The sequence below is a fragment of the Staurois parvus genome, unplaced genomic scaffold (assembly GCF_062004578.1).
Source record: "Staurois parvus isolate SC_StPar_1 unplaced genomic scaffold, SC_StPar_1.0 ptg001003l, whole genome shotgun sequence".
NCBI classification, from domain to species: Eukaryota; Metazoa; Chordata; class Amphibia; order Anura; family Ranidae; genus Staurois; species Staurois parvus.
The window spans coordinates 762549-775442 of NW_028318799.1; the positions used below are offsets into that span (position 1 = coordinate 762549).

At 42.1% G+C, this 12894-nt stretch overlaps 1 protein-coding gene across 1 annotated transcript in view; it reads right to left on the minus strand.

Moving 5' to 3' along the window:
• MADCAM1 (mucosal vascular addressin cell adhesion molecule 1) overlaps positions 1-9524 on the minus strand; it is a 35888-nt gene extending 26364 nt beyond the window's left edge. Inside the window, exon 1 of the mRNA XM_089657462.1 lies at positions 9215-9524. Within this exon, the coding sequence (XP_089513588.1) occupies positions 9215-9223 (9 nt within the window). The 5' untranslated portion in view covers positions 9224-9524. The remainder of the gene's footprint in view (positions 1-9214) is intronic.
• Between the last annotated feature and the right edge of the window lie 3370 nt (positions 9525-12894).

A 12894-nucleotide genomic window follows, 5' to 3' on the forward strand; every position in this document is an offset into this window, starting at 1 on the left:
TTTTGTATTTCCTGGAGTACATTCTTGAACGGAATACTTCAAGAGGCATTTCCAATCGCTTTGGCACATCTAATATATCCCTTAAGGGGACATGCGTGCATGGGCGATCCAGGTAGTATGACTAAAATAAACAATCTTTATTGAAAAACCATAGAACTTGTACATTTTGAGTTCACAAAAAAAATCTCCTGCTGGTTGGTTGTCAAAAACTACAGGTATGTTCCCTTGTGGACACTGCTTGGTTTGCCAGTATGTTGGCTATACAAAGGTGTTCACTAGTGCGGACCGCTTGAGGTCTTATGATGTAAGAAGTTTCAACTGCTCCACAGAGTGGGTATTCTACATGATTGAATGCCCCTGCAAGAAATTTCATGTGGGCAAAACCATAAGACTGCTTCGAGATTGCATAGGTGAACACCTGAGAGTCATCAGGAGTAAAGCCAAGTAGAAAGAGGGAGAAAAAGAAAATCCACTGGTGCTCCACTTTAAGGAGGTTTGTGTTAAAGGGATATTTGCTTTGAATCTGCCTCGACGTAGAGGCGATTTTGATAAAATCCTTCTACAACACAAAAAGAGGTGGACATACAGGCTGGGTACCCTAACTCCGGATAGACTAAAAAAAGAGCTCAACCTTGGGGGTGTTCCTTGATAATTGACCTGTGCTTCATCCACTATACTTAAATGTTCAGGATGTCCATCTATACTACCTCTATAGATGTTTATCTTGACAGGGTGCTTTCCCACAAATTTCTCCTATGCCTTTTTGTAAGCTCCTATTGGGACTTAAGTTCCCTTGTTTCACATTGCTCTACTTTCTCCTGGTCACAACATACTGCTTGGAATTTGTTCTTTTTCCTCTGTTTTGATGCCGGCTAGGGTCTGCATGTCATCTCTTCCCTATTGGGTTATCCTTTTTAAAATCATTTTATTTGAACAAATTATCTGGTTAACTTGTCAGTGAACTATGGTGGTTTTAGCTTTTAATAGCACCACCTATTGTTAGAAACGCTGCACTTGACCTCCAGAGGATTTACCCCCCTTAATGACCAGGCCTCTTTTTGCTACTCAGCGCTGCACTAATTCAACTGATAATTGTGCAGTCATGCAATGCTGCACCCAAACGAAATGTACGTCCTTTTTTTCAGACAAATAGAGCTTTCTTTTGGTGGTATTTGATCGCCTGTGCGGTTTTTATTTTTTGCGCTATAAAAAAAAAAGGCTGACAATTTTGAGGAAAAAAAAACAATATTTTAGACTTTTTGCTATAAAACATGTCCAGTAAAAAAAAATTTAAAAATCAAATTAAGTAATAAATTTCTGCCAAAATGCATTCTGCAACATGTCTTTGCTAAAAAAAAAACCCAATACGTGTAAATTAATTGGTTTACGAAAGTTATAGGTTTTGCAAATGGCGGGAAAGATACTGGGATTTTTATTTTTTTTTTAAAAAAAACTAATAATAGCGGCGATCAGCGACTTATGGCGGCGATCAGTGACTTATGGCGGCGATCAGCGACTTATGGCGGGACTGCAGCGGACATTCTGACATTGGGGGGTACTGACTTGGGGTCACTGACATCCCCAGTGACACAAATACAGTGTTCAGTGCAAAAAAAAAACCACTGACACTGTACTAATGGCACTGGGGAGGAAGGGGTTAAGTTTATTATTCAGGGAAAGGGTTAACTGTGTGAGGGGAGCGTTTTACTAGGGGGCGGGGTGTGTACTGCAAGGAACACCGCTGATCGGGAGAGAGAAACTCTTCTGTCCCGATCAGCGTGTCCTGGAACTGTCAGGGAACTGACAGAAAGCACAGCTACTGCAGCTGTGCTCTCTGTCAGCAATTGCCGCCTATCGCCGGGACATGGCCGGTAATGACCGGCTGTGACCCGGCGACTGACATCCGCGGCTGTGATCGGCGGGACAGGTAGGGCGGCGGCGCGCCTCGTGCGTGCCCCCTACCTGTTTTAAAAACACACGTTTTAAAACTTGGTTTTGCCCAGACGTGCCGCCCTGCCACCGTATTTCTACAGTGGCTGGGCGGCATGTGGCTAATTTAACAAAGTCTATAAATAATGTGGTCAAGGCGCCCCCTACTGGTCTTGAGAAAGACCACAGTTACAAGGCAGGTGAAATGCGTCAACAGTAGCTTCCGCGCTACAGAGCTTCAGATTAGTAACTTGATGTTGGGCTCAATATCATCTGGGATGGTAGGCTGAGCCAAGCTCAGGAATGGTGGTAGTTCTCCGCGCATGTGCAGCCCTTATGCTGGGATGTAGTGAATGCTGCGACGTTGATGGGAGAGTGGCTGAAGGCTTCACATGGGAAGCGTAAGACATTCACCTTATGGTGTTATTAATAATAGCTGACACGGACCTGTGAGTTGGAGTCTAACTATCATGAGTTCCTCAAATGCTCCATATGGTGGACTGTTGACCTGCTAACTTGCACTGTGAGCTTTGCTTGGGCATTGTCTCCACTCCACCTAGGATGCTGCAATTAGGATCAGACTTTCATGCAAAGCCTGGTCTTTACTGAATCTGTCAATAAATAACCCACGCTTATGTAAAAAATAAACTAATTCCCACATCAATAGGTGTTTGGTAACAATGGCTCCAGAGCGCAGCTGATAGCGTGCGCTCCACTCACTCATGTGACATCACAAAGCCTTCGCAATGGGGATATCATTTAAAGAACACATTTCATTTTGGCACTGTTTTCTATTGGAGTACTTAATCACCGTTTATTTGGGACAGTGATTATTTTATCACAATTGATTGATTTTTGCGCTGTATTATTTTATTTATGTTTACTGAGTCTGTGGTCGGGTTTATCATACTATATATCTTTTCACTCTCCCTTGCATGTAATCCTTGCTAACACTCCTAGGTCACTCACATAAATGACGGTATTAAATTCAGTATTGCGGACATTTCAACTTACTACCATTTTGGCTATAATGACGAGAGCTATCCACAACTAGGCTGAACTACAGTAAACTGAAGGAACCTATATTTTATGGCCATTACGGCTCAATGGTTGATGAACCCTTTGCATGACAGCTAAACTGATTGCAGCTCTAACCTGCAGTAATGGACTCTGCACACAGCTTTTATTTTATTGACAATGTTGAACATTTTTTATTGGTTATGGGTGGAGATTTATATTTTTGTAATGTGATGAATTTTTCACTACTTTAACATTATTCATGGTTTTGCAGTAAAGATTGTTTATTCTACTACTATACTATTCATAGTACCTGGATCACCTATGGTACCTCCTTTCCTTAGGGGTCTTTCCCTAAATCTATGCTTGCTATTCAGTGCCTTCCTGAGGTACGCTGATCCACACCCTGCTTGGTGAGTTAATAGACTTTATTTAATATAATCTTTTATTCTGGTGTTGCTGTATCAGCAACACCTGATTTAGTATATGACATGTGTGCATAACCTGTTGTACATACAGTGCTCAGCATAAATGAATACACCCCTTTTGAAAAGTAAGATTTTAATCAATATCTCAATGAACACAGGAACAATTTCCAAAACTGAACATTTGCTGAGCTCATTACATGAAAGTAAGGTTGATAATATAACTTGGTTTACAAAACCTTCAGTTTTACTCAAATTAGTGGATGCAAAAATGAATACACCCTACAACAAAAACAACTCCATCTAGTATTTTGTATGACTTCCATGATTTGTAAGGACAACACCAAGTCATCTAGGCATTGATTGCACAAGTTGGCGACATATTGCAACATCAATCTTTTACCATTCTTCCAGAATGACTTCTTTTAGAGCCTGGATGGTGGAGTGATGTCTCTTCAGAATTCCCCATAGGTGTTCGATTGGGTTCAGATCAGAAGACATACTGAGCCACTGAATTGCTTTCACCCTGTTCTTCTTCAGAAATGCAACAGTGGCCTTAGATGTGTGTTTCGGATCATTGTCATGTTGGAAAAAGGCACGACAACCAAGGGCATGGAGTAATATTTGCATCTTCTCTTTCAGTATAGAGCAGTACATCTGTAAATTCATGATACCATCAATGGAATGCAGCTCCCTGACAACAGCAGCAATCATGCAGCCCCACAAAAGGACACTGCCACCACCATGTTTCACTGTACGCACCGTGTATTTTTCTTTGTACTCCTCACCTTTGCGACACCATACAGTTTTGAAGCCATCAATTACAAAAACATTTACAGTGAAGGAAATAAGTATTTTATCCCCTGCTGATTTTGAATGTTTGCCAACTCACAAAGATATGGTCAGTCTAAAAAGCGAATGGTAGGTGTATTGTAACACAGAGACAGAATAGCAACACACAATTCAAAAGAAATGCATCCATCCACGACCCATTTCAATGTCCTGGCTGAGGGAAGAAGGTTCTCACCCAAGATTTGACGGTTTGTTGCCCCGTCCATAGTCCCTTTTGATGTGGTGCAGTTGTCCTGTCCCATTAGCAGAAAAACACCTCCAAAGTAGAGTGTTTCCACCACCATGTTTGACAGTTGGGATGGTGTTCTTGGGGTCATAGGCAGCATTCCTTCTCCTCCAAACACGGCGAGTAGAATTGATGCCAAAGAGCTCAATTGTGGTCTCATCTGACCACAACCCTTTCAACCAGTCCTCCTCTGTATCATTCAGATGTTCAGTGGCAAACTTCAGACGGGACTGGACATGTGCTTTCTTGAGCAGAGGGACCTTGCGGACACTGCAGGATTTCAATCCTTGTCGATGTAGTGTGTTACCAATTGTTTTCTTGGTGACTGTGGTCCCAGCTACCTGGAGATCATTGACAAGATCCTCATGTGTAGTTCTGGGATGATTCCTCACTGTTCTCTTGATGATTGACACTCCACCAGGTGAGATCTTGCATGGTGCACCAGACCTAGGGAGACTGACAGTTGTTTTGGGTTTCTTCCATTTGCGAATGATTGCACCAGCTGTTGTCACCTTCTCACCATGCTGCTTGGCGATAGTTTGGTAGCCCAGTCCAGCCTTGTGTAGGTCTACAATCTTGTCCCTGACATCCTTGGACAGCTCTTTGGTCTTTGCCATGGTGGAGAGTTTGGAATCTGATTGTTTGATTGCTCCTGTGGATGGGCCCTTGCAGATTTTAGGCAAGCTTTTTCATGCGTGGGCTTTAGGAGAGGCTTCCTTCATGGACGACACCCATGCATGCCATTCCTCTGCAGTGTACCCCTTATTGTGTCACGGGAAACAATCACCCCAGTTTAGCTTTCTACTTCTTTAGCTAACTGCAGTGAACTGGCATGGGGATTTTCTTCAGTCCTTCCCATCATAAGATGCTCCTGTCAAAGTGTTAACTTCCATGGACAGCCTGGATGTCTCTGTGAGATGATTGCAGTTCCATCTTTGCTAAATCTTTGTATTACTTTTGTTACGGTATTCTGCCTGATAAGTAAAGCTTTGCTGATCTTTTGTAACCTTCACCTTTCTTCTGTAAAGAAATGATTTTCTTTCTCAGGCATTTCTCTTCCATGTGGTGCCATTGCTGACAGCCTGAAATAAAAAGGGGTTAAGTAAAGCCCTTTTATAATCAACTGTCTGCTGGACACCTGTTTAATAAATAATTAGACTCCTAAGTTACACACCTGTAGTTCAATTCTTGTTAATTAGGATTTTGTCTAAAATTTAGCTTTGCTCCTAAGACTTTCATTGGGGTGTATTCATTTTTGCAACATGGTCTTGAATTAATTTGTTAGTAAATATACTTTTTTGTATGTGCAAATTGACAAATCTTGTTTGCAATCAATGGCCCGCATTTGTGGGAGTATTTTGTAGTATAGTGTCCCATAGAAAATGTTGATTCTGAAAGGAAAGTAAAGGTTTTCTGACAAATCTGTTGAGGTGTACTCATTTATGCTGAGCACTGTAGGTCAAAAATGTGATGGGAGCTGCTAGTGGTGAAAGGATACAAAGCACTAGGTGTTTTTTTGCATCAAGAGGATTTGAAAAATGGAAGATTAGAGACTGTGGACTTTGTTTGTTTTTGGCCTTTTGTAATTTTGTTTATTTTCATCACATATATGCTGGATGGAGTGCAGCGCTGAATCACCTTTTTATTTAAAACTGATGATGAAACATTGCGCAGATCACCTGCCCTCTCAGCCATTCAAAGAATGGTTCTATTTTCATTCCATGATGCATTACATTCTGTGAATAGAGTTGAAGCAGTTGAATGACAGGATCTCCTCTGCCCATTTGCAGAGGTAGTTTGTAGGAGTGTTGTAATACAAGCAATATGAATGGCGGTGAGGGTAGATGGGGGGCCCAGCAAGCTGCTTAACTGTTTGAAGTAGCAGCGACAGCTGTTAAGTTTCACAGCACCTAAAGACAGCTGCTCTGGGCAGTATCCGCTGCGTTTAACAGGTTCTTTCCCAAAACAGTGCAGGGGCAACCAGGCAAACAGCAGCAGTCTTCTTCCAAGGAGTGAAGAGTTGCAGACCTGCACAGTGCTGGATCAACTGAGGGCCCAGGTAAGAAAAAGGGGTGATGAGGATACTGATGCCTAAACATTTTTTATCATAATGCAAGGAATGCATAAGGTAAAAAATGTTTAGGCTTTATAACCACTTTAACCACTTCCCGACCGGCTGTTGCATATAAATGGCCGGACGGTGGCACTGCAGGGTCGGGTGGCCGTTTATAAACGGCCTCCCCGCACCCTGCTTGTGCGCGCTCCCTGGGAGCGCGCAGCACCGCGATCCGGTGCCCGCTGTGTCTTCCGGACACAGTGAAACACCAATCGTTGGACGGGACCTCTGTACGAGGTCCCGATCATGTGATCACTGATTGGCCAATCAGTGATCACATGCAAAGTAGTAAGCAAGATGTCACTTGTGACATCATTGCTTACTACATGTGAAATCTGTGAATGATCACAGAGGTCACATGGTGCAAGGATATTCACAAAAGCCTTGTACCATGTGACAAGCTGTGACCAATCACAGCTCACTCAGTACTTCTCAATGAGTGCAAGAATGCAGACAGAGAGAAGGAGAAATTATTGCTTTTACATCCTATATGGGTGTAAAAGCAATCAGTGTAAAAAAAAAAATCTTCATCACCCCCCACAAGTAGTACAGTGTCACCATGGTGACACTGTACTGCTAGGGTGACAGTATGTAAAAAAATAAATAAAAAATAAAAATATAAAAAAATAAAATAAAAATGTAAAAAAAAATGTTTAAAAATTATAATTTTTGGTTATAAACTAATTTGGAATTTTTTTTTTTTACTAAAAAGATAACGAAATAAATTTTGGCTAAGATTTATGATGAAATATTATTTATTTGCAAAATTTTATTAAAAAAACACTTTTTTTCAAAATTTTTGCACCCCTCATTTACATAGCAAAAAAATACAAATCCCAGTGGTGAATAAATACCACCAAAATAAAGCTTTATCTGTCTCAAAAAATGGTAAAAAATTCATTTGGGTACAATGTTGCATGACTGCGCAATTGTCATTCAAAGTGAGAAAGCGCTAAAAGCTGAAAATTGCCCTGGTCAGGAAGGGGTAAAAGTGTCCGGTCTGGACGTGGTTAATTACAAAGAAGATTCTGATCTAAAAGTGCACTATCACCACATATGGCACATGTAGGTTGGATATAAGTAATGCTCCATTCATTATGCTGACTGTTAGACCAAATTTCTAGGGTCACAATGGAGGTGCCACTGTATGTGCTGCTGAACTCCCATCAATGGCTGTTGTTGTCCTTGATCATTGCTCCTACATAGATTAAGTATTTGTTAGAGCCAAGTCAAATGAGCAATCCTATCATTGGCGACAACTCTCTAGCAACAGGATTGCTGATAGACCACTTGTATTTCCCTAAGTCACTTCCTTGCTAGTTGAACTAGTGTGGTTCAGCCGCATATTGGACCTCGAGGGGGGAGGGGTAGTGATTTTTCTGCCAGCTATGTACTTAATCCAACTGGTGGAGGAGCAACTAGATAGGAAAAGGTAAGTTGTCTGTTAGTGATTCTGTCAGTGACAAGACTACCTGCTGACCCAGGCCTTACTGTGTTGGGCATCCTCTCTCCCTGATTCCCCATTTGTGCCTCTGGGCCATATTGCAGCTTCCACATTATGTGCATTCATTGCCTGGATGTACACCTGGGAATAACTGTCCTACTATCTTAAATTATAACACAAGCAGATGGTGACAGCTGTGTGTGGACTGCCCTGGTTTTCTTTGTTAAAGTCAGCTAATCCTCATGTGGTGTATATTGCAATAAAATCTTTATATGGCTTGTTCTATAAGAGCTTAAGAAACCATGTATGTATGACTAGCACTACCCCAGCAGAGGCCACTTGATAATGCTTGTCCCCAGTGGTTGCCCTGACCTTGCAAGCCTCCTGACACCTCTGGGTTTATTTACTAAAGGAGATGAATGCAGAATCAGGCTCACTTTTGCATAGAAACCAATCAGCATCTTACTTGTTCAATTAGGATTTGGTAATAAAACCTGGAAGCTGATTGGTTTCTATGCAGAAGTGAGCCTGATTTTTCACTCTCCAGCTTTGGTAAATAAACCCCTCTGGGTTCAGACATATTTCAACAGTATAGGATAATACTGCAAGAGACACAATTCTTTAGTGATATCTCTATATTTGTCTTGTTCAAAAGAGTGGATCACAAGAATAATGGGTTTAGTATATATCAGTTAAGGCATAAAAATAGAACACCAGTAAAATAGGAATAGTCAATTAGGAACATTTGACAAATTATACAGTTTTGAGTAGTAAACTTCAACTATTAAACTGCAGCACCAGCAGTAAGAGGGGGAAGAAAAGGCTTCTTGACTTATTAGCTCCCTCTAAGCCAACGGTGCTGCAATGGTGGATGAAGAGAACAATATAAATGCATACTCTGGGGAAGATATAAGTATCCTAATTTGAATAACAATGGCCTTAGAAGAGAAGAGGTCCCTTTAACTAGAGATTGCAACTTGAGTCCTGTGATGTTTAAAGTTATGGTTATTGATATGGTTGTTTCCATTGTCTTCTGCTAGCAATGGTGGGGTCATAAACAGAAGTGAATCTGGGTAATTCAATGAAGTTAAACAGGCTGTGGGTACTGCTCAAAGCAAAGATCTCCTGATACTGAGGTGTAAAGGTTTCTGCATGCAATGTCTCTAGAGGAATGATAGAAAGAGGTTGGGTATCTGCCTGCTCACCAATCCCATAGCGCGGCATCCTAGAAACAAGGAGTTCTTGCTCAGGCTCACACAGAGATGTATGGAGTTGCCACCTGATGGCCTTTCAGCACAGCAAACAGAGATGTCTGTGTGAAGACCAGAGATTGACAGTCCCAATGCAGAAAAGCTGATGCGACCCCAGTGTGGCGCTCTGAATCCCCCTCCAAGACAGCAAACCAGTCCCTTGCTGTAGAATATACAGTATCTGCCCTCTCAGCATCCTTCTGGTTCCCCAGATCTCTGGTAGTTGTAGTTCAAACAGCACTCAGAAATACAGTATATCCCAAGATCCTCTGCTGTCAGAAGAACTGGATGCCCTCTGCTAACAGGAAGTGATGTAGCAGTCCCAGTACTGGGCACTAGGGGGAAAAGGATTAATCATAGTCTCAACTGTAAATGTCCCTGAATGGCATATTGATATAGCCGGTACCTGGCTACATCTGTATTTGTGTGCATGTTCAAATATACAGTATATATACAGTATTTCTAAATATACATATACAGTCATAGGAAGAAGGGTCAGCCGCACAACGGAGGATAGATGAATATAGTGTGTATTTATTAATCCATAGGACACACAAAACACCAGGACATGAGTACAGGACCTGTTAATGCGTTTCACACGATCTCGTGCTTAATCATTACAAAGAAAACAGCAAAAGTACTGTCTTATATAGGTATTAGTTAATAAAGAACACCTGTCCTAATCAGCACTCCTGAACCCTGAGGATACACATACTAATACATTGTAACAAAACATAAAAAACCATTATATCAAAAACAGTGATCTCATAGAACAACAAGAAAGGAGGAAAAGAAAAAAGGAAAGGGAAGTGGAACAAAAGGAGAAACAAAGAAAGAGAAAAAGAATAATGGATAAAAATAATTATGAAAACATTATAACTGTAAAAATAAAAAATAGAATAACAAACAGATAAAAGTGAGTAAATATCCCAAGAAGATAAGGGCTAATACCTATATAAGACAGCACTTTGTTGTTTTCTTTGTTATGATTAAGCACGAGAACGTGTGAAACGCGTTAACAGGTCCTGTATTCATGTCCTGGTGTTTTGTGTGTCCTATGGATCAATAAATATACACTATATTCATCTATCCTCCGGTGTGCGGCTGACCCTTCTTCCTATTGCATTGTGTGTGGTGGCGAGCCAGAGCTGTGGATTGATCTGGATTGTTTGCCTGAGAGGTATACCTTTGTTCTTTGGATTGAATTATGAGTAACAGGTCAAAAAACATTCAGATGCATATCAAAAATTCCTCCACATGTCAAGGCTGATGGAATTCAACTCAAACCAATCTCCATTTTGGGGCAGTACTCTGAAAGAAGGTGGCTTCTCATAGTGCTACCAATTTTATTGAGTAAAACGTATTAAAGCATAAAAAAATGCACTCACATAGATCTCAAGGGTAAGAACCCTCTTTCAGCATATCAGACAAGGAGTATCAAAGATGAGGTGAGGTGCAACCTGGCGGCGTCGGATGGACCGAAACATGATATCCCAGAGGTGTTCTATTGGATTTTGGTCAGGAAAGCGTGGGGGCCATTCAATGGTATCAGTTCCTTTATCATCCAGGAACTGCCTGAATACTCTCGCCACATGAGCCGGGCATTGTCCTGCACCAGGAGGAACCCAGGACCCACTTCACCAGTGTAGGGGCTGACAATGCATCCAAGGATTTCATCTCGATACCTAATGGTAATCAGGGTGCCATTGTCTAGCCTGTAGAGGTCTGTCTGTCCTTCCAAGGATATGCCTCCACAGACCATCACTGACCCACCACCAAAACGGTCATGCTGAACAATGTTACAGGCAGCATAACGTTCTCCATGGCTTCTACAGACCCTTTCACATCTGTCACATGTGCTCAGGGTGAACCTGCTCTTATCTGTGAAAAGCACAGGGCGCTAGTGGTGGACCTGCCAATTCTGGTGTTCAATGGCAAATGCCATTGACAAATGGAGAAAGTTTAGCACTGTTGCTACTCTCCCTAGGCGTGGTCGTCCTGTAAAAATGACTGCAAGAGCACAGCACAGAATGCTGCATGAGGTAAAGAAGAATCCCAGAGTGTCAGCTAAAGACCTACAGAAATCTCTGGCACATGCTAACATTTTTGTTGACACATCTACAATAAGGAAAACATTAAACAAGAATTGAGTACATGGGAGGACACCACGGAGGAAACCATTGCTGTCCAAAAAGAATATTGCAGCACGTTTGAAGTTTGCAAAAGAGCACCTGGATGTTCCACAGCACTACTGGCAAAATATACTGTGGACAGATGAAACCAAGATTGAGTTGTTTGGGAAGAACACACAACACTATGTGTGGAGAAAAAAAGGCACAGCACACCAACATCAAAACCTCATCCCCACTGTAAAACATGGCGGAGGGAGCATCATGGTATGGGGCTGCTTTGCTGCCTCAGGGCCTAGACGGATTGTTGTCATTGATGGGAAAATGCATTCCAGGGTTTATCAAGACATTTTGCAGGAAAACGTATGACCATCTGTCCGCCAACTGAAGCTCCGCAGAGGATGGGTGATGCAACAGGACAATGACCCAAAGCATACAAGTAATTCAACAAAACAATGGCTGGAACAGCACAGAATATGCCTTCTGGAGTGGCCCAGTCAGAGTCCTGACCTCAACCCGATTGAAATGCTGTGGCATGACCTTAAGAGGGCGATTCACACCAGACATCCCAAGAATATTGCTACACTGAAACAGTTTTGTGAAGAGGAGTGGTCCAAAATTACTCCAGATTGTTGTGCAGATCTGATTTGCAACTACAGGAAACGTTTGGTTGAGGTTATTGCTGCCAAAGGAGGGTTAACCAGTTATTAAATCCAAAGGTTCACATACTTTTTCCTCTCTGCACTGTGAATGTTTACATGTTATGTGCAATTAAACCATGGCAACATCTAATGTTTGTGTAGTATTATGTTCAGCAGACTGTGTTCTTCTATTGTTGTGACTTAGATGACGTTCAGAGCACATTTTATGCCCAATTCATGCAAAACTCCACGTAATCCCAAGGGGTTCACATACTTTTTCTTGCAACTGTACACACACACAGTATATACACACAAACACCAATCAGCCATAACATTATGACCACCCACCTAATATTGAGTAGGGCAGCATTAATGAAAGCCACTAGGCATATTCTGTGGTATCTGGCACCAAGCCCTTGGTAGCAGATCCTCTAGGTCCTGTAAGTTACAAGCTGGGACCTCCATGGATTGGACTTGTTTTTCCAGAACATCTCACAGATGCTCGATGGATTAGGATTTGGAAAATTCGGAGGCCAAGTCAACACCTCAAACTTGTTGTTGTGTACCTCAGATCATTCTTAACTGCTTGCCATCCAGCCACCGTGTAAAAACGGCCACAGGGTGGCACCGCTGCGCAAAATCACATTTTAAAATGTCATTTTGCAAAACAGGTAGGGGGCACGCGCCCGCCCTAGCCGTGCCGCCGATCGTGGCCGGGTCATTACCCTGCCGGGTCCCAGCGACTGCCGGCAAACAGTGACGCAGAGCACAGCTGCATTATTTACAATGCAGCTCTGCTCCCTGTCAGTTCTTAACACACTGTTCCTGAGAGCGGAGTTTAGCTCTCGAGATCAGTGTGTTTCTG